This window comes from Falco rusticolus, chromosome 1 (assembly GCF_015220075.1).
Source record: "Falco rusticolus isolate bFalRus1 chromosome 1, bFalRus1.pri, whole genome shotgun sequence".
NCBI lineage: Eukaryota > Metazoa > Chordata > Aves > Falconiformes > Falconidae > Falco > Falco rusticolus.
The window spans coordinates 80,040,417-80,061,863 of record NC_051187.1 but is presented as its reverse complement, the minus strand read 5'-3'; the positions used below and the strand labels follow the sequence as shown (position 1 = coordinate 80,061,863).

Sequence of the window (21,447 nt, the reverse complement as noted above, 5' to 3'; positions counted from 1 at the left end):
GTAGAGATAAGGAGGGGCAGAGAAGGTATTTTCAAGGCCTCTGAGCTCCTGAACTTTAAAAAGTGACTTAAAACAGAAGAAAAAGAGTTGCAGGCATGGATGTAATGAGAAAGGAAATGCAAATACCTGCATATATTCTATTTCTTACATTGGTCATCATAGACTTTTCTTTCCTGATAGTCAAGGCTGTCATTTGTTTCTGCTCTGAACAAACCATGCACTTGCTGAAAACTTACTAACATATCAGCTTGTCTTCATTAGCCTTGAGCATCTTTTGCTGTTTAAATCGAAGTAAGTGATATTGCACTTTTCTGATCATTTAAGTGGCAAAACTATAGCTTGCTCTCCTTGTCAATCAAGTCTGAAAATGGAACAGGACAGGCAACTCTCATTATTCTTTATATAGCTTCACTCTTCGAGAGTCCAAATCAACTGGAAAGACAGACTGTTCCATATGGGAAGCAGGGCACTAGTTTCAAGGGAGGCCAGTGTTCAGGTTCTTATTTTGGCATGGGAGGATCTGAATACTCTGTGTGTGTGCATTAATAGGTGCACTTGACACTTAATGTTCGTGCCCAGGCAAATGGAATGGCAGCCTCCACCCTGAACTACTTTTAATTGTTAGATGTTTTCTAAGCATTGATGGTATTTTCTGGTTTTGGTTTGGTTTGGTTTTTTGGTTTTTTGTGGGTTTTTTTTTTTAAGATTAGAACTCTAATTTTACTCTATTCCTTTATTTTTTTCCTAAACTCCAAAAATATTTGGCTATGCAAAAGCCAGTAGGTATCACTGACAGAGAAATCAAGGAATCACATTGCTGAGAGTTTTTGCTCTATGAAGTGTCAGTTGATGCATTACAGCAGTTAGGGTTTTGTGTTAATTGTTACAGAACGTACAGACAAAACACAGCTTCTATTTGGCTTTAAGTGCGAAAAACTTTTATTGCATGACATTTTGATATACATAAGGATATTTATCTAAGGGGCTTCTCTACGAAATAGTGTAGGAGCTTTTCTGTATAACAGAGTTGCGTCTAGTCCAAATTAATGGAAAGATCCGCTAACATAAAGTACATTTTAATGTCAAATATTTTGAGCAAACCAATGTTCATTTAGGAAAAAATAAGTCCTTTTGTGTGGCTTCCACACTAAGCCTGGTGAAACTTAGCATTTTCCTTTGCATAAATGCCAACATTCTTTAAAGTTCCCGGTGATACCAGGTTTAGTGAGGCTATATCTATTCAACTCTTTACAACCTAAAAAGACAAGCATGGTTTCACTCTGAAACTTTTCAGTTTAATATAGGGCCTTGGGAGAGACACAAATTTTGGGACCAAAATCAAAGTTGCCTGCATTTGCGAATGCTTATAGTCAAGGCTCTCATTGCAGGCCATCTTTAGTGCTGTTGACTTGCAAAGGTCTGGGCATTGTGGTTGTTTCTTTTCCTCAGTTGAAGAGCAGAACTTCATACAGGCGGTAAATTTCATACACATGATTTCTTGCTTAAGCAGCTTTTGCATTAATCCTGGATTACATATACACTGTAATAAAGCATCCAACTTGTGAAAAGTATCTGATTTCAGCCAACAGCACTGAATATGACTAATGCACAATTCAGTCTTGCATTGAAGTGGGAACAGAACATTGTTTAAATGCTTTTTGACAGCTGGTATACTGCCCATTTAAAGCATGGTTTGTTTTACATACAATGTAAAATCAAACTGTGTTTTACCCATGGAAGGTTGAACCGTGTCCCAGAAGTCGATAGCTTTTCTAAAATAAAATGAGTCTCCCCACCTCCCCTTTCTGTATGCACATACAGGCTATTCACAGAACTGCCTGTGCCTTTAGTTACTCTGGTTTTGGTAGCCGCAGAACAATGTGCCCCTATCCCAGCGCTGAAAAAACCCAACCAACAGGTTCTGCTCTCAGAACACAAGAATTAAGAAGGGATTTTTGCACACAGCTCTCTAGCAAGTAAAAAATGACATGTCTATATCTTCCTAGACAGGGATAAGACAGGCAGTAGTGAGGCAAATAGGTCAGCTTCACTCTCAGTGGCATTCAGACTGAGAGTACACAAGCATTACACAACCCTTGCCTATGCTGTAGTTTTACCCTTTGTCTAGCACAGTGACAGTTGCTGAATTTCCAGCACTCCAATGCAAACCTCAAATATGAACTAGGAAAACTGGTGTTTTGCCAGTGGTTCTTACTTTTTCTTGGAACCGAAAGCCTGAACTGACCTTTGTTTTACAATAGCTTGACAGGAGCCCCGGTGTAGCAGAAAGCATTGTAGGCTTTAGAAGGTGTTTAAAATTGCTTGTCACACTTGGCTTCAGTTGATTTTTGGAGAACTGATCAAGCCTGAATGCTTTTCCACATCTTACACTGTGGTGAAAGAGGCCTCTTGGAGTTGACTAGTTCCTGCATTAAAGGATCTTGGGGCTAAGTTTCTATCATACTTCCTAATTGCGGCCACATCCCTGTTTTGCAGTGTCACATGGACTTCATTGGGACAGCTGCAGTGTCTCAAAGGCTCATAGCCGACCATGGTTTAGCTTGTGGTTGGGTTCTTGAAGGGTTTTCCAGGAAGCTGTAAGATGGGGAACTTGGCAATCAGTGATGCCAAGAACAAATTTGTCATTTCATGAAGGAGACCTTTCTCCCCCACCAAACCTCAGACTTAGTGTTTAAAGAAGATACCAAGCCATCAAGCAAAGGTGAATCATTACCTCATGGCATGAGAGACAAGATAAGTACAAGGCGCTTTAATTTTCAGTCCTCAGGGCCTGAGATGGCTGCCAGAAAAAAAGGCAATGCAATTTATTCTGTTTATGGGCTGAAACATCTACAATGCACCAGCCTCTTGCCTCTCAATTCATTTGCAAGAGTGTAAAATAATTATTTAAAGGAGGATTAAGAAGCGGTGGGCCCTGGCAGCTGCCCTGCAGCCAAGTGTCTCTGAATTCCCTTATCAGTGATTCATCCCAAAATGGGAATGTTCTTTAGCCATCATACTTGCTTAGGCCAGAAAAACATTGCCTTTGCCCTGATAACTGGGGAGGGAGAAATAGCCTGAATTTCAGATGCTGTGCAAGGGCAATGCGTTTCTCCCAGGGGTGTCTGTGTTTATACTGGAATTAGAACACAGAGAGCTGGGAAGTGACTGCCTGGAAGCAAAATGATTCTCATAATCATAGGATCATTAAAAATAGGACGGGAAAGGTATCCATAAAAAATCACCCAGTTCATCCCTTGTCTTTATGCACAGCCAGCTGTCCCAGTGCCATTCCCAAATGATGTCTAGTTTATGCCTACAGGCTTAGATATCCCCATCTTTGACAGGCAATCCATCCCAGTGCCATCCCTGTTATTAAGAATTTTTCCAGGGGCTTTGTTGGTGCCTTATTGATGCAATTTAAACCTCTAGTTACTTCTGCTGCTGTTGGTGTCTCTGCTAGTTCCTAGTATTGCAGTGACCAAACCAGATGCAATACTGCAGCTCAGACCTTCTGCTGAAGGCAGTCTAAGATCTTGCACTTTTTTTTTATATCCCTGTATAATCACATTTTTTTGGCAATGACAGAATATTGTAGACTGATTTCAGCTTGTGACTCCCTAGCTCCACCGTAGAAGTACCACTTAACCTGCTGTTCCCCATTCCAAATAGGAGCTGTTGATTATTCCTGATGAAATGTAGCACCTTGTCCTCGTCCTTATAAAATATTATTATTTTAGACCCCCTTTTTTTAACTTATCTGTATGATTTAAATAGTTTGTAACCAGCACTGCTTATAATCTCCAGACTGATGTTACATCTTAAATAACCACTTTGCTTATTCATTATCCAGCTGACTAATGAAATGCTGAATAACCCTTGAACTAAGTGAGTCTCTGCAGACCCAATATGATATATCTTTCCATAGTGGCAGTGACCTATTGCTAGGGCTCAGCAGTGACCCAACCAGTTTTGCTGGCCTCAGAGCAGTTTCCTTGGCTTGCTTCTGACAATGCTGTTCAACACAGCAATACAAATCTTCCTGAAGTTGATTAAATTTGGCTTTCCCTACCTGCAAGGCCTGTTACCATGTCACAGAAGGAAACTAAACTGGTTTGACTTGATTCTTGACAAATACCTCCTATTTGCAACTCCAGTTTTTGTTTTCTGAATGCTTACAAACTGTTTGTTGGTGGGATTATTGCTTCTAAAACATTCATAAGGACTGATGGTAAACTGGCTTGTGTGTCATATAAGGGAGATTTTCTCTTCCCCCTTTTAAAGATAGTCACTACATTTACCCTTTTCCATGGCCGGTATAGCTCACATCTTCCCTGAGCTCTCTGCAATGGTTGCTGATGGTGGTTGCTTTGGTTTCTTCTTTAAATATCCTGAGGTAGGTCTAGTGATAGCCCTGAGTAAAAAAAGAGCTCTAGGCAGATTGAAACCCAGAAAAGTGATGTGCCACAAACCTACAAGCGTATGTAACCAAAGCAAATTTCTGTTCAATGTTCTTACCTAAAACTTGTGCACTGGTATTAGTTATGTTAGCCTGCTGCTCACTAGTTTGCCTTATTTTGGTTGGGTAGGTAAAACAGATGCTAAGACCTCTATTACTTTCTAGGCCTCAACTTGATTAACTTTCCCCTTCTACTGAACAGAGAACAAACTCTTCACTTGGTTTCTGTCTTCCTCACTCTCCATGTGTTTAAAAAATGCTTTCTTGCTATTCTTCATGTTTCTCACTATTTGCATCTGGGTTTGCTACTTGGCCTTTCTGGGGCCTGTATTCTCTTGCCACTCTGTTATTCAAGTAATAGTAACCAGGCACAGATTTTTCTGTCTCTGTGCTTTCTTCTTCTGTTTGAGTTCAGAAAAAGGGCTTATGGCCATGTTAGCAGGCAATGATTTAACACTTCATATTACAGTGGGATTAACCACCCCACTTGCCATGTGTACTCATGAGTATAATAATAGAGTTCTAAAATTAGAACCTTTGCCTGCACCTTCCTTTTAGGCACACATATCTAACTCAGGCCTTTAAAGTTAGTGATTTTAACTAGGTACATACATTTTGTTCCTTCAGTGCAAAGATGTAACTTTCAATACCTGTGACACTTAGGCATCAACAAGAGATTTTCTGAGGGAGCTACCAGATGTCTGCCCTCATCTTCCCAATAAATGTCTGGGTGGTTCTGATTATTTTGGAGGAAACTCTTCTTTTGTTAGCAAATGATAATTAGGCATGGCTTCTCTGTAGAAAAAGAAAATGAAGTACAAATATTTCCAACAGCCCTCTGGGATTCACTATGACATTCTCCAGACAGCAGTTGGACTCCTATGAATCTCTTGGAATTTTCTCATCCTTAAAATTAAATTGGGTACTGATATTCCTTAGTCATAGGGGTAGGCAATAGGGGATATAATAGCAAAGCAAGTCATGCAAATGCTTTCACGCTTCTCTCTTCTTCAGCTTTGCTGGAGGTGATAGAACAACACAGATTTCTGGAACTTCTTCATGCAGACCAGATTCTGTTCCCTGTGAATTGAGAACTGTGTCTTGGACCACACGGTTCTGCTAGCAAGAGCAGTTGGGAACTTCTTTCATGCTTCTTAAAGACCATGTCATTTGACACAAAAACTGACCCAACTCTGCAAGTTCAATGTCTGATTGTTTTACATTGGCACCAAGCAATTAAAAAAATGGGCATTATTTTAAGCTTAGCGGTGTGCTGTAACACAAAAATAACACCATCCACCCCATTAGATGGTGGATAGAGGGTGCCCTACCACAGATCCCTCCCAGTGTCACAAGTGGGACCAGGTTCAATGGTGGTGCACTGTCTGGATGGCAGTAGGCCGGTTCAGCAAGGACCCCTTCTGTGGTACTATTGCCGTGTTAAGTCTGGATATTGGGTGGTGGAGCAGTCAGAAACCAAGACAAAGATGGTCCATCCTCTCGCAGAGAAGCTCTATTGGATGCATATACGACTATGCAAAACTTTGCTGTGATATAGAGGCCCTAATAACAAGATACCACCAAACCATGTGTAGGCATCCTTGGAGTCTTGGCATCCTAGGAATGACGTATTTCAAGACCTTCAGCTTTATTCCAAATTTTCCCAAGTTCTCTGCTCTGATCCCCTTTATACTTTTTGCAGTTGTTTAGGGTGGGTGACACTACTTACTTCTGTGGTTGGCCTTCTTCCCTGAGATGTCAAATTCCTTTCCTTGCTTTATCGTGTGTTGCACTGCTTGTTCTACATACCTACTGAAAAGACCAAACAATTATGAAAAAGGTTTTACAAAATACTTATGACTTTAGAAAATACTATATTGATACCTTGAAAAAATATTAGAACAAACAGTGCTTTCCAAGTTATCAAAGGTTATTGCATCTGTAGGCAATTCCTTTCAGTCCTTTTCTTGAAGCTCATGTATGAAAAGTATGATATGGCCATGGGACCATAATGAGGGTATGCGCAAGAAACACATATGCCAGCATGAATGGAAGTGTAAGGTTTGCATTTTGTGCCAGAATTTCCATTTGGTGTTATTTAAAACTGCAGATCAGGGCTAGACTGTGACCAGCGCTAGATGAGTGTATAGGCAAACTGTACAACGTTGTTCCATTATATCCTGGCTCTTACAGAACTGCTCCTTTAACAGGCATCTGAGGCCTGTGAAGAGACAAACAATGTTAAACTGAGCCATCTCACACAAACTCACTTCAGGCATCCAACTTCAGAGTCTGGATTAGGAGTCTCAGTTTCTCATAAAGTCTGTGGAGCCATTTTGGTGCATGTGTGCCGTGACTCACCTTATGAAGACCCCACTGGCTGAGACTTTCATTTGGACCTTCCATGCAATGGAAGCTGAGCTTCAGTTGCACTTTGGGCTAAAAATTTGCTTAATGTGTTACTCTTGTAGGAATTGCTTCTACAACTCTGGGCTGCCCCTCTGCAGTCTTGCATGCACAAGGCAATTCCACTTTGCCAGGAAGCAGTCAAGAGCCTGGGGGCCTTTGAGATGACCTTTAAATTAACCTGGTGCAAAAAGCATAAGCATTGAAATGAGGGATGTAAAAGGTAATTCTGAGGAAGCCACAGGAACAAGTAAAATAGAAGCAGAGTACGTTGCTGGTGACAGTCCCTAGAGCTGAAGACATCCAGGGGTAAATTGTGTCTCAGCCTGGGAAGGCTGGTACCTCCACAGCTTGGCAGGTTAGTTATTCTGTACAGAACAGGAAGGCTGGAGGCTGCTCCCTGGTGAGAGGAGACATAGTGTCCTCCTGTGAAAGAACAACAAAGATGAGTCTTGAACCACACTCTGGGGCAAACAGGTATTGAAAGTGTCTCTCTCTTTTTTCCAAAAAGTATCAAAAAATATCACCTCCACATCCTGAAGGCTTGATTTCAGCCAGTTACTTATGGAGATCCAGAAGGGCTCATGCTTGAGCTTTGTCAGGACACAATCTATTAGCAAAATCCTGGATCAAGAGTTGATCTTGAAGTGAGCGTCTTTAAACTTTGACAGTACATAGGTTTTGACTGGGCTGTTATCATGGTTACCTAGTGTGATCCTGTGCAGGATCCATATTCCTGGGCTGGTTCATGTGCCAATGTTGCTGCTGTCCACAAGGCTTTGTTTTCAAGGTAGTTAAATGAAGACCATAATGTAGTCTTCCCTGGCGTGCAGGGCACCATCAACAGGCCCTGCATCTTTATTTTTCCAAGCAAGCTTTGGAGTTTTAATCTCATTTTAAACCTCTTGGAACAAAATCTCACTTTGAGTTACAACTAAAGCAAGGGATGGGAGCTGCATATTTCAGCACATTCCCTTTGGGAATAAAATCGACAAACACAAAGATTGCCTAAGACCCTCTTACGTGCGTAGCAGCAGCCAGTGTTCACCAAGAAGAGGACATGGCCTTTGAGGAACTGAGTCAGGGGAGGAGCTCAGCAATGACCATTCACCACATTGTGGTCCCTTTAAATCTTCTCCACTTGGCAGCTCCAATTTTTCGGTGTTGCTATAGCAAATCTCCATGGCAATGACCCTAATCAGGGAAGGGGGATGCAGAGGGGGCGCATGCTCAGAGCGGCTGCTGGAGCCTCTCCTGCTTGCTACAACTGCTCCAAGGGTCTAGCAGACAGGCGAAGAAAAAGATCAGGTATTGGGCAAACTGGTCCGTGGGGTGCATTGCAAGCACATGGCATGTGGGTTTGTTTGCGTGCGCATGTGGGTCTGTGCTTATCAGGTCTCGTCCACTTCTTTGTGGGTTTGTGTGTGGTAGCAAACTGCTGATTTTCACTATTTCTCCTTGTTTCAGGCAGGGAAGATAGCTTGAATTATTGATGAGATAATGGCGTTGCCGTCTGTCTGGAGTGTGATGCGTGTGGCGATCCCGTTCATCTCAGTGGTTGGCCTGCTAAGCATGAGGCTTGTAGGGGCCAGCCAGGACCCTGGGAGTGTGATTCCTGCAGAAAGTATGTACCTGTCATGTGCACTCATGCCCTCCCGCTGCACCGCGTCTGCTTTCTTTCCTCCACTTAACTCACAGCAGCCACACAGACCTTAAGCTCCAGGAAAACGCAGCATTGCCTGATTAGCGAGGGAGTAATGATGAGTTTGTAACATGTCAGCAAAGCCCATGAAAACAACGCTTATAAAAACAGCACGTAAGCAAAGGATTAGTAGTCATTTAGGAAAAAAATGCTAACTGCATACTATAATTTTTATTGGAGCTTGTTTCAAAGCTCTTTGGGTTTAGGTCTTTTAGATCTGCTTCTAGAGAGTTTCATTTCAAGATTTGCCACAATACATATAACATGCTTGCTAGTCTGGATATTGTTGGAAGAAAATTTGTGTCTATTTCTGCTAAGGCATTACATTTTTCTTATTTTAGTATTTAGCTGGAACAATAGGTCAAGTTCAAATTTCTTGTAACTACTACAGACTGACACAGGGGAGGTTTACCCAATCAGTGTATTTGTAAAGCGTATATAGATTTCTGAAATCCTGCTGCTATTCTGCAGATCTAATAAATAAATAAATATGACAGACTGGCTTGAGCACACCACGGAGCTGGGTTCTCTTGAATTTGGATCACAGCTCTGCATTAGCTTCCTCTGTCATTTTGAGCAAGTCTCTACTTAAACATTCTTAGCTCCAAAATGAGGCAAAACATGGAGTCAGTGTTCTCAGGGTGTTCTGATAACAAGTGGAAAGTAGCCTTTCATTAGAAAATATCCTCTGGGAGGAAAAAGAAAAAAGGAAGGTAATTGTATACAAACCTATCTTTAGTTCTTAGTCATGCTTACTTTGTATCGCAGCTATCTTTTCACATGGCTGCAGAAATATTTAATAGAAGACCTGATTTAGTCACTGTTTTATTCTCCTATAATTCCATTACTAGTTTTCAAATACACCTATGTGTATTTGTCTCTACAGAGTTTACATGCTGAATTCCCTTCTTTTTCCATTCTTTTCTATTAGTGCTAAGTTTTGGTTCTTAAACAGACCTCATTGACCTCATCTCTATTTTGTGTGTGTGTTTTTTAGGTATTAATTAATTTTAGTAAGTTTTGTGACAAGTAGTCCATTTTGTTTCCTCAGGGAGAATATCGTGCTTGAAAAATAAACTATATGTGCCCTATATGTGTGTCTATTAGCAGAGGCAAGTCAACACATTTTTGGGGCAAAGTATATCGTGGTTCCTTACTCTGCTTGTGTGGTGGAAACTCCCATTTTATCTGTAGAACAAAACTCTTGGCCAGGGTCTCTGACCCCAGTCTCAAGGAGTTGTATTTTTTATATCTTCTGGCCAAGCTACTGAGACCCCTGAGGAGCACTTGAGGAAGGTTCCTTGACTTGTCTGACTCCTGCATGTGAGAGAGAGGAATGAAGGGCAGGTCAGAGTGTTTCTGTGTCCAGTGTTTCTGGAGAGACAGGCTGCTCTGTCCTAAGTAATGGAGGCTGGTAGCATTGCTACGAATGCATAAGGGTATTTATGTCTGAGGCCAGGTGAGGAGGAAGACTCTCAGCTGATCATGGATGGCGAATTGTTCTGTGCTGCTGTAGGGACAGAGTTTTAAAGCAGCAAGAAACTCAGGATGCTCCTAATCAGCCACTTGTTGAGACAGTGCTGCATAGCTGCTAAGTGTTCCAGGTACTTTCCTTTGCCCATCTAGTCTCTTCCTGATAGTTAACCTGTGGAAGTCCTCCCTTAGGAAGCTATGGATGCTAAAAGTTTTCTTGGGATTGCAGAACTGATTGGGTAAATTCAAGGGGAAATTGTTCCAGATCTGTTCCAGATATGAGCTGTCCTATGCCAGCTGCTCTCAAGGCTTGGGAATGCTCCTAGACACATTTGTTGTACTAGAAGTGATGTGGCTCATGAGAAATAGGACAGTGGGCCAGGCAGACCTTTGATGTGACATACTGCAGACATTCCTGGATCTTTTCCTGCTTGATGTCAGATGCACTGGCTATTTCTCATCATGGAGTGGATCCTCCTGGGCACTGACCCATTTTGGGGGCAGTGCTACTGGCGCACGTGCACATACCTTCCCCATTGCTGGCACTTAAGTCCATACTGTCAGCCCAGGTAAACTGGTGGCTGTGGGATCCTGAATGACCCAGCAACAAAACCGGGGCTCTAGTACATGTTCTTGGCAGGGGTATATGATGTATATGAACCGTACTAGGTGTCCTTCTGCAGGGCAGACCAGTGTGGTGCTCGATGCTTTTCTCTGTTCCCAGGTGGATGACGTGGTACTGGAAACATGCCTTGAGTAGGAACAATCTCTTGTGGACCACACGGCCCTACAGCCTCACTCTCCCACTTGGTGGGAGAAATGTGTTCTTCCTACAGCAGCATGAGCTGGAGAGGGACAGCAATGTCCTCATGCAAGTGTGGGAGGTGCAGGAGTCACCCGAAAGAAGCATGAGAGTGAGTCACAGTTCTTAGCATTGCAGAGGGATCCTGCCCTCTGTGTGGCACTGATATCTGGCTTGGGGTACCATCACCTGCTCTCTGCTTGGCATAGTTTCTGCCAGCCAGAGAGCCAGGCCCAGCTTTTTATGAATAACGCTAATTAGCAGTGGTTAACCATGTCCTTATACACAGCACTTTGCATATGCAAAAAACTGTTCGAGTATGAAGTGGTCTTACTAACATTTGTGGATTATTTTGTTTAAAGTTCAATGCAATCCACTAGAAAAAATATTAAGTAGTTTCTCCAATCTCCCATTTCATTTATAGCCCAGATCACCCACTGTGAAAGCTGAAATGTGGAATTTGAAGAACAGAAGCTGGTCAGTCTGTTTTCATTAGCCAAGGTGCATGAAATACAAAGAGTAGATGCCATGTGCATGTGATGGAAAGTAAATCAGACTTCCACAGTGCTTTCAGTTCCAGTTTTTCACCAAGAAGAAGCCAAGAAGCATATTTTAGGCTCTCCTCCCCCACTTCTCCCCAAACACACAAAGACACATACAGTCTTCGTGCTGACAGGACCCATTTAAAGAATTATAGCTGACTCTTGATAATTCTCATTATGTTAATCCACAAACCTGTTAAGTCTCCCTATGAATGATAGTCTGTTCCCAGCTGTCAGCAAGGAATTAATAGCACTCTGCTGTACTTTGCTATGAGGCGACTTAGGTTTAGTTTCATGATTACTATAAGCTGATGTAAGCCTATGCTGCCTTTGCCCTCCTCCCCATAACCTGGCCTCCTGCCCTTGCCCTGTTTCTTGTTCTGGCCCCAGAACTTGGGTATTCAGGATCTGATCTGGAGAAAAAAAGATCAGCAATCCAGCTGACCAAGCAACTGCATGGTTACTCCTGCTGTAAGTGACGGAAAGTGTGGGAACATGTAGCCAAGGACAGAAATCAGGGTGGGATTGCTGCTATTGGCAACAGCACATTTAGATTTGTTTAAAACCTTTGTGAAAACAGACCCTTAGATCATATGTTGGGGAAATGTCCATGGACATCCTACTGAAAATATTGTAAGCATGAAGAGAGATGAAGTCTAGCTAAATAGGCCAGTTTACCAGTCCAGCTCTTCAGTCTGGAAAGGAGACACTGAGGCAGGGAGTGATGGAAAGCAGCAAAGTCATAAGCTGGACAAAAATAGTGAATATTTAATAACGGTCTCTTCCACTGCAAAAAATTAGAGGCAGGAAATGAAGGCAGCAGATGTTAACCTCAGAGCAGACAGGAATGGTATTTTGTTCACTCACTGAATAGCTAAGCTGTGGAACTCATTGTCACAGGATGCTGTAGGTGCCAAAAGTTTACATGGATTCAGGAAGTAATGAGGCAAATGAATGTGAGAAAAATTCACGGCAACCTTATCAGATGTAGAAACACCAGTCAGACTCAGGATATCCTCAAACATCTTGATAGGCTGGAAGAACATTTCTAATCTTATTCTTATATATTCCTTAAGTATTTGCTATTGGCTACTGCAGGAATCTGGCTAGTGTAATAGTTTAAAAGCCTGTTTAAATCAGTACTTGGGCAGGTTTGCTGGTAAAAGTCTGACTGTAGCTACAGGCTTTCCAGGTAACAGGGTATCACCTCTATTTTATTTGGGGAACTGCTTGCAAGTTGCTCTGTGCTAGTGCTTGATGGAGAGATCAGAACTGCCCTAGTTCAGTTCCCAAAGTGCTGAACAGATGTAAGCTCTGCAGGGCTGCATGGGTGGAAGAGTTTATAGCTAGCCACCTCCCCGGCTGCTTATCACCTCCTCCCAGGTACAGCTGTCCTCGCTGTCCTCTCATCTGCCAGTAGTGCTGCTTCAGTGAGTGCTCTCTGTGCTGCTCTAAGTCAAAATGATGTGTCCCATACTGGGATGTAGCTGGTTGGAGAATGACATGAGCTCTCTCGCTGCCAGTGCTACAGGGCTGCTAGCTCCCAGCAGGCAGGAGTACTAACCTGACCCAGGGATAGCTGTGCCTGGAGAAGGACTCTTCATCAAGAACAGCCCAGGAGACTACTTTAGAAAGTATGAATAAATATCCCATTATGTGGTGAAACTGTCTGCATCTGCATGGTGGCGTCAAAAAGCAGTGTGGTGTGAGTAGCTTCGCATGTGCTGACCCAGGACACAGAGCTGCCCAGGCAGGTATCCTCAGTGTCACCACCATCTTCCTGCAGAGGCTGCTTTGATGCCAGGGCAGCTACTTTCACAGGGGTGGCAGAGTGAAACAACCACTTGGCATAGTTGTGTGGTTCCACTAGTACCTCCCCGTCCACACAGGAGCACTTGGCTGCCATAAATACCAGTGAATGATTCCATGCAGCCATCGCCTTTATAAGGGCCTGGGAAGATTTCCTGGGTAGCAGGCAATGATTGACTGTTGAATTCATGACTCCTCAGAGAGCTTTCTCCACACTGCCAGAGCAGGAGACATTCATTTATGACCCGAAGTTTGGATTTTTCTCCATCAAGTTCTGATTTTAAGAACACTTTAGTAACAAGTACTTCAAGATATGCAGCACTTCACCAAGGTGTAGCCAGGGCAGGGTGCTTTCTGAGATCACAGCAAGGGGAGGGAGCAGACCATGGCATCAAGCAAATGATGGATTTGTTGACAGCAGACTGAGGATGCAGGTTCTCTCTGAGGACTCTGCTCCATGATCTGAAGTGGAAAAAATTAAATCACTGAAATACTGAAACCAGGAGGGGGTTGTGTGTCTTTGAAATGTGCTCGAAACCATCCTGTCACTATTTCTCTTGGACCTGGAGTCTTTGTGAGTGATGTACTTACAGAGGTGGAGACTTTGGATCTCCCCATATCCCTGGAATTCAATCCCTGGCTTGATCCCGGGGTCTCCCTGAGATGTCAGCTGCACGGAGGGGAGATGGAGGAGGATGGATGGGAGAGAAACACCTCCTGAACAGGTCAAAGACCCTAAGAGGTTTGCTGGGGACCAAGAAGCACTCTGGCTGCTCCCTTCTGTCAGGCCCAACTGCTAAGTCCATGTTGGCAGCAGGGTGCCAGGCATGGGGTGCTGCAGTGCTGCACAGCAGGTCCCTGGCTCCAGGCAGCTCCCCAGCTATCTCAGCAGCAGCTTTGCGCCCTCTTTGCTTTGTCAGAGCAGCACAAGTGGCTGCCTGTGGGCAAGGGTTTCAGCACTCCCCCCAACACGGGGGCTCTGTGATCAGTACAGAAGGCCTCTCTTCCCATTCCACCTGCACCTCCTCCAGTACCTGCATTTCTTCTCCTAAAAACCCACAAAAGGGCTTAAGTGCAGGGTGAATCCTGGCAGAGTGGAAATGCCCAGGTCCAGAAGTGAGCCATTCTAGTTGTTGTCGTCTCCTTCTCCCCCTCTTCTCTGCCTTTTCCCTGCCCTGCCCCTCTGTGCACACACACTGGCACCAGCTGCAGAGCCAGTGGGATGCTTTGCATTCCTGGCAGAGAAAAAATACAGCAGCAGGTGAAAGGAAGCAAATACAGATCTGGCACTGTCCCTTGCCAGGCTGCTCTGTAAGAGCTCCTGTAAAAACAGACCTGCCTGTCTGATTTCTGAACCACTGCAAACTGCTATTTTCAGTTGACAATTAACCCGTGTCTGAGGAGGGTTGAGGATTTCAGTTTTAAGGTAAGAGGCTGGGGGCTGAAGGCACGCGGCGCTGGGCAGAATGAAGCCTGAGCTGTGTTCAGAAGAGTACACACAGCAAAATGCTCTTGTGTTTTTTCTGGTCCTCAGACATGTGCACAAGGACAGATACAGCCCTGTCCACGGGCAGCCCTAACCTTGTGCACATGCAGGTGTGGGTGCCTGGCAAAATGGATTTGCTCCTGGCATTACAAGGTCTCTGAGTATTCCCCCTCTGTACTGCTGCACTCCAGATTTCATGCTGTGACAATGATGTCTTCTTCTGTACCTTTTTCCAGGTCGCCCCTGTGTTGACTGCCATGCATTTGAGTTCATGCAGAGGGCGTTGCAGGATTTAAAGAAGACGGCATATAATCTAGACGCACGGGTATGTGTTACTATAGAAATGCTCTTACTTAGCCTTTATAGCCAAGTGGCCAGGTCTGCCTGTCTGCGTATAGCAGAAATGACATCCCTGCTGACTCACTTCCATTTCAGCAAATAGGATTGTACCAAGTACAGATTATTTTTTCCTAGGCTGGAGAGGTTCATTAAAGATCATCTAGTCTAACTTCTTGCATAACAGGCTAAAGAATTACCCCAGACAGTCCCTGCATCAAATAAAGAAGGAAAGATGATGCATGAAGGAGAGAAGAACAAGAAAACTGATTTTCTCTCTACCTCACAACATTGTTTCTGAGCTGTGGACTGACTGCTCAGTGGGTAGGAGTGGAAAGCAAATGGGAGAGCAAGAAGGTGGCAGGCAGGGCTGGCAGGGAGGAAAGGGAAGCACATATATTCTTTGCTCATGGATCGATAGTCTGTGCAAAAGAGGGAAGCACATTTGCTCGGGTAGTTATCACAACACACAGGGCATTTTCCTCACATGCCAGTCTTGTGCTGCAGAGGTCCCAACGAACAAAAAATGAGGGTGTGTTAAATCCCCTGATTTTAGCAATGCATGCATATGTGGGATCGTAAGTATGCATAAACACTGACTGCGGTAGGACCTATCGCAGTGGTTCCCATGCTGTCTGAAGTTTGCAAGAGGCAGGAGGTCTCTCAATTCTAATAAAGCCTCACCATGTGTGTTTTGTCCTGCCTCTCCTTCCCTAACAGCTCCATTAACGCTGGCAACATGACAGTAAAGCAACTTGTGGTGAGTGAAACCAGTTCGCAGCCACGTCTCCCAGTTCCTTTAGGTGCCTGCTCAGTGCCTTTGACCCGTGTCACCTCTGTTGGTAGGTGAGAAGGGCTCCTTGCTTCTCTAAAGTCATGCTCTACTCAAATTATCATTCACAGCAGAGTCAACCAGAGTAGTAAATTAATTGTGCCTCTCAAACTATAACACAGAAGGGCAATTACATGGCTTTGCCTTTGCTTTCTTGTGACCTTGGGCAATCATGTAGGGCCCTACACAGTAAGGTTGGGGTGACTTTAGCTTTCTTGAGCTATCAAGAGCAAACTGATTAGGGCAGAGCTCTGAGTGCAGTATGGGTTACGTTGCAAAAGTTTCCCATGCACTAGCATAATACTAAATAACTCTTCAGTGGTAGAGTGTGAATAGGGACTCTTTACCTCCAGCAGCTGCGCTAGGCTGTTCTGGTACCTGGTGGGATTTCACCTAAGTTTGGATTAGGTTCAGCTGAAATATTTACATTTCACATGACACGGCAAGACCATGTGCAATCATAGCTGTGTTGGTTCTTATACTGTCACCAGACTTTACATGGGAAGTTAAAGCAGGTACTAAATTTCTCTAAGCCACACTGAGAAGATTTTTTGAATGCAACAGAGGCAGCACAATTCCTTAATCCCACTTACAGACATATTCAGACATATCTGTGTTGGCTATTGTATTTGCAGAGCAGAGTAAGAATACAACCCATCAAAGGGCAATGCTGTGTCCTAAGAGTGAGGCAGAATATAAAGGGAGAGGCTGGCCTCAGAGTGCTGCAGGGTAAGCTGTTTCAGTGAGGACTTGGGACAGGCCTAAGATGCTAAGGCACTGATTCAGCCAGCCCTCAGTATTAGAGAACAAGGGGCATAGGAACAGCGCATCATCAAAACAACCACAACCAGTTATCTGGAACATCACCCACGCTTTGACAACTGTCAGAGTTTAGTACTGCTAGTAAAGAAAGGGTATATTACTGTCCATCTTTTTCAGCCTTTGGATTGAGACTCCAAAGCCCTTTCTGGAGGAGATGCTTCAGTTAAGTACAAATTATTGAATGATGCAGAGATACAAAAGTGAAATGCAGGGTCCAGGGCCTTACAAATGGCACACTGTGGCTTTCTATTCTCTGCAAGGTACAGCCTCCATACCCTTACTCCACTGGTGCTTGGTTTATGCTGACCAACTATAATTTTTCAAGTTTTACACACAAACAACTTCGTCCAACAACTCCTGAGTCTTGAAAGTTTTTACAAGGGGAAACTCCATGCAGGACTGTTCCTACCAGGGACTTCCTAAGCCAATGCCAAGAGGGCTGCAATTAATTTTGTAATTGATGCTTCTTTTTCGTAGTCTTTCAGTTTACAATTGAGTGCTCCCAGATCTGCTCTTCCTGCCTGTAAGCAGTCATGAGTGATGCCTAGGCAGGGTTTGTGGTAACAGTGACAGCTTGGCATTACAGTGAAATCCAGTAAGCCTGTTTGATGTTAAGGTGATTCTATGATTTCTACTGGGCTCACAACAATAAGAGCATTCACTCATCCAAGATTTCATTGTACAAGCAAGGAACAGTGTGTAGTAATGCCTGCCACTGCACTAAGCCGATAAGTGAAAGCAGACAAGGAAAGTGAACAAGTCATCTTTAATGCAAACGTGGATGTCAAAAGTCTGAGTTGAAAAGGACAGAGGGCTGTGGAGGGGAAGGAAAAGCAGTTCTCAAACTGCCTTTCCTTGCAAAATTTTGCAGTCGGAGAGCAAGAAATGAGGAGCAGAGAGTGGGAGCCGCTAGGGGACAGAGGTACTGCTGGCCAAGCAGGAAAAGCTTGGTGGAGCAGGTCTCCAGGTAGAAGTGCCCGGCTATTCCTTTGGAAACTGCGTCTTTGTTAATCAGCCCTTTGCTCTTACTAACTTTTCATGAGCTATCATGTCAGAGGAACACCAGCAGCCTGAACACCTTGCTATTTCACGGAGCATGAGATAATTTATTAATAAGTGGGCTTCAACCTTTAATGTTTTTTCCCAGTGCGGATGGGATACGCATTCGTGGTGAATTTAAGCCTGGTAACTTTTTTCCCCTCTCAAGAAACTCTTCAAAGTCAGTCTACAAACTACTTGAGGGACCACAGACCACAGGGTGAAAACCACAAGATATGCTCAGGAGGAAGTTTCTCTTCAGTCACAATTGCACTCGTTAACATGAGTTGCTTGCACTGACAATTTTGAGTCTTGCAGGAGACTCAGCTTCTGAAATGATGGTGCCACTTGAGAAGTTCAGCCTTTGTTTCTCAAAAAGTGAGACCAGGACACACAAAAGACTTAAATTATTTGATCACAATTAAAGAAACGATACTTAAATATCTTTAAGGATTTAAAGTTAATATTCTTTCCTGCATACTGAGAAAAAAAAGCTTGTAAATGCTTTTCCACAAAGGCGCTCCAAAAACAAGACCAAGTAATTTTAAATGATGTATGTAGAGAATGGTTTTCAAGTTTTCAAGAGGGACATAGCTCCAAATGGATTCGATAATAAGGCAACTGTCAGTAGATTAACTCAGGTTAAAATAGGAGCCACAAACTCAAGTCATGAAAAATCATGAGTTTCAGACAACAAGGTTAGTCTGACAGCTGGATTGAACTCAGAGTTATTCTAGAGAAACAGCAGTGTAACTGGGAGCACAACTGGCTCCTCAGCACGTGGTATCTGGTGCAATTAAATCATACAGTACTGAAACGTTGTCAACAGGAAGCCAGCAATAACTGCATAGGAATTAAGAGTCGTGCAGTTGAAAGTGGAATTTTTCTCAGCCTTTATAAAGGACACTTTAATAATTTTGACAGCCTACTCCCTAGTAGTTAACTGTGAAAATGAAAACATTTAAACTATAAAAATACTCTCTGTGCATCTTGGTTCTGAATATACTTATTTCTTCACTTTTTCTGGATGAAAACCAGCACTAATAACTATGATTTTTCACTCAGCAAAGCACCTTGGCTACAGCTGTGTGGAGGGATTAGGTATAATCAATTATATAATCTTTTAAACTGATATATTCAGTTCTTTGATTTCATGTTTTTCTGCAGACAGAAACCCTCCTCCTGAGAGTGGAAAAGAGAGGCCTGTGTGATTGCTTTCGTGCAGTACACTGAAAAGAGCACTGGGATTTGGCCAATGGACATTTATTCATTTTTAAAATACTGTTCAATAAATTACAGGAAGATACAGAGTGCAAGTTGTGCCACACCATAAGGAAAACAATTTTTATCCAGGCAGGTACAGCTCAGATAATTTTTGCTTTGATGTGTTTTATCATTACTGTATGCAATATTGCATCTGCTGAAATGTCAACAGAAGAAACAGCGCCCAAGTCTCACTTGTGGCTTTTATGAGAGGATAGCATCTCACTTTTCTAGTATTTCAAGCCAAAAACTGTCCTTGGATTCTCAGGCCAGCCCATCAGCACACGTGAATTGCCATAGATCTGTGAAAGTCAATGGAGCTGAATTCTTTAATGCATTTATGGTAGAATATATCCCTAACATGAAAAGGAAGCTACTTTGCAATGATGCATAGCTAAACATTTACAAACAAGCAGTCATGGCTTTATATAGAAATTAATAGTTGTCACTGCTTGGCAGTCCAAGGAAGGTATTTGTTCCCAATTGTATCAATAGTCCAGTGCACAGAAAACACTGTAATCTGTATCACAATTTTAATTTCTTCAGAGCCGCACAGTAGCTGTGATTTTTTTGGAGAGATGCATTAAGTATCTAATGTGATCAGTAACATTTGTAATCGCATGAATACTGCCTGGCAATTGAACCGATTGCGTCTGCCAAAATCTTCTGAAGAAGTGTCTTTCATTAAGCAAATCACATACTGGATTGATCCACTCAAACTGGCCTCTACACAGGGTTTTGGCAGAGAGCCTACAAAATGCCTGTGTGCCCAGGAGTCTCTTGCAAACTGTATTCTGAGAAATATTTAAGTTCTACCAAAATGGTCCATAGCTCTTGCATGGACTTTACATTCCATAGCAGTGGGTTACAGTGCTGATACTATTAATATTCCTGCTGCAGTCAGTGTGAGACAAGAGAGAACAAAACAATTTAGGCAGTGTAGTAGTAGTAGTAGTAGTAGGTGGCAAAATTGCGCCTTGTTACTCTTTGAAAAAGGAGAGCAAATCCTTTCGTGTTATTTTCCCTTTTTCCTTTGTTTTGGGGAGGAGAGCAGAAAATGGCCCCCGTGGAAAATTATTGTAGATAACAGTAAGATTTTTCATAGGGCTTAAAATATCATCCCCAAAGTATAATTAGTAGAGATCTGTGTATCAGCTAGAGAATCTATGTACAGGCTAGACGCTTTTATACAAGCAAGAGTGTGGGAGCAGTATCAACAACAGTGGTTTTCAAAGTAATTTTGCCAATTCTTATGAATTTGTCTCTCTTCCCATAAATGGCTGATATTTTGCTGTCAGGCTGCTCAGTAAGTTATGATGGAAGATATTTGTATGTTTCCAAAGTGCTTCTCTCCCATTTTCTCTACCACATTAGGCACAGGGAAATAGGGAACTGTGACCCACTGCCAACTTTGTGTGCAGTCATACTCAGTAACGCAAAGGAGTGTATTGCCATATACTCTGCCAAAGTTGTTCAAAAAGCATGTGTGTGGTTCTCAGCAAGGAAAAGGTTCCTTGCACCTGCATTTCAAGCAGGAAATTCACTTTGTCCTTTGTAGTGTTCTAGAAAAACCCTTAACAGGTCATCAGGATCTAGTTTGTATAAAAGAGAAGCAGCATGACACAGCAACACATTGCTTCTAGCAGCATTACACTCCAGTGGTGACTGACTGACAGGAAGCAATAGAGGTTCTTATCATAGACCATATTTTATTTTACAGATAAAACACTAGGCTTAACACAACTCCTTTGTGAAATATTAAACTTAGGTTACTTTACTCCCACTTAGATTTGAACCAAAGTAATGCACAGGTTTTTTTGAGTTGGCTTTTCGCAGGAGAGGGAGTTCCAGCACTGAACCTGTGAATTTTCCAGCCCAGCTCACCTTATCAGGGGGCAGTGTGTCTATGGTTTTGTATTGCTATTGTGCATGCTTATTCTGCTGGTACCTTAAAGAATCTTGCAAAGTCCTGTTAGCAAACACTGAGGTTTTTTGGCTGTGTTTTTATTTAGAAAAATGGTTGCTCACAGTTGAGGTTTGATACATGCAGCTTGTTACAATAAAAAAGTGGAATGAATGACAAGTGGATGTTCTCTGACTCCCAAAGGGATCACAGTGACACTGCAACTTTACAGTTGTGATGACAGTGATTATTCTGTATGTACTCCTCTTTGTCTATAATACAATACAATAAAAGCGCAAGATGCATTATGGTATTTGGTGTGCTTTGTTACTGATTTGAAAAATGACAGTGCTTGTGCATTAGTAAATATCTGGTCTTTAATTAGGTGGAAAATACACAGAGAAAAAATGCTATTTTGAATATGAAAATAAAGAAATCTTGTATTGGGGTAAAATTATGAATGTATTCTTATTTGCTGAAGTATAAAATCAAACTCACTTTTACTTGAAATTAAAAGTACTGCAATGATATTTGTGACCTTTTTTAAGGACTCCATACTCTGAACTTGCTGGTT

At 42.7% G+C, this 21,447-nt stretch overlaps 1 protein-coding gene across 1 annotated transcript; it reads left to right on the top strand.

Moving 5' to 3' along the window:
- Window positions 1–21,186, top strand: LOC119147488 (neuropeptide-like protein C4orf48 homolog). Its single transcript, XM_037386579.1, has 4 exons — window positions 1–8,173; window positions 8,333–8,489; window positions 14,916–15,004; window positions 18,875–21,186. The coding sequence occupies exons 2-4, from the start codon at window positions 8,366–8,368 to the stop codon at window positions 18,938–18,940; spliced, it is 279 nt and encodes a 92-aa protein (XP_037242476.1). The 5' UTR covers window positions 1–8,173; window positions 8,333–8,365; the 3' UTR covers window positions 18,941–21,186.
- The last annotated feature ends 261 nt before the right edge of the window (window positions 21,187–21,447 follow it).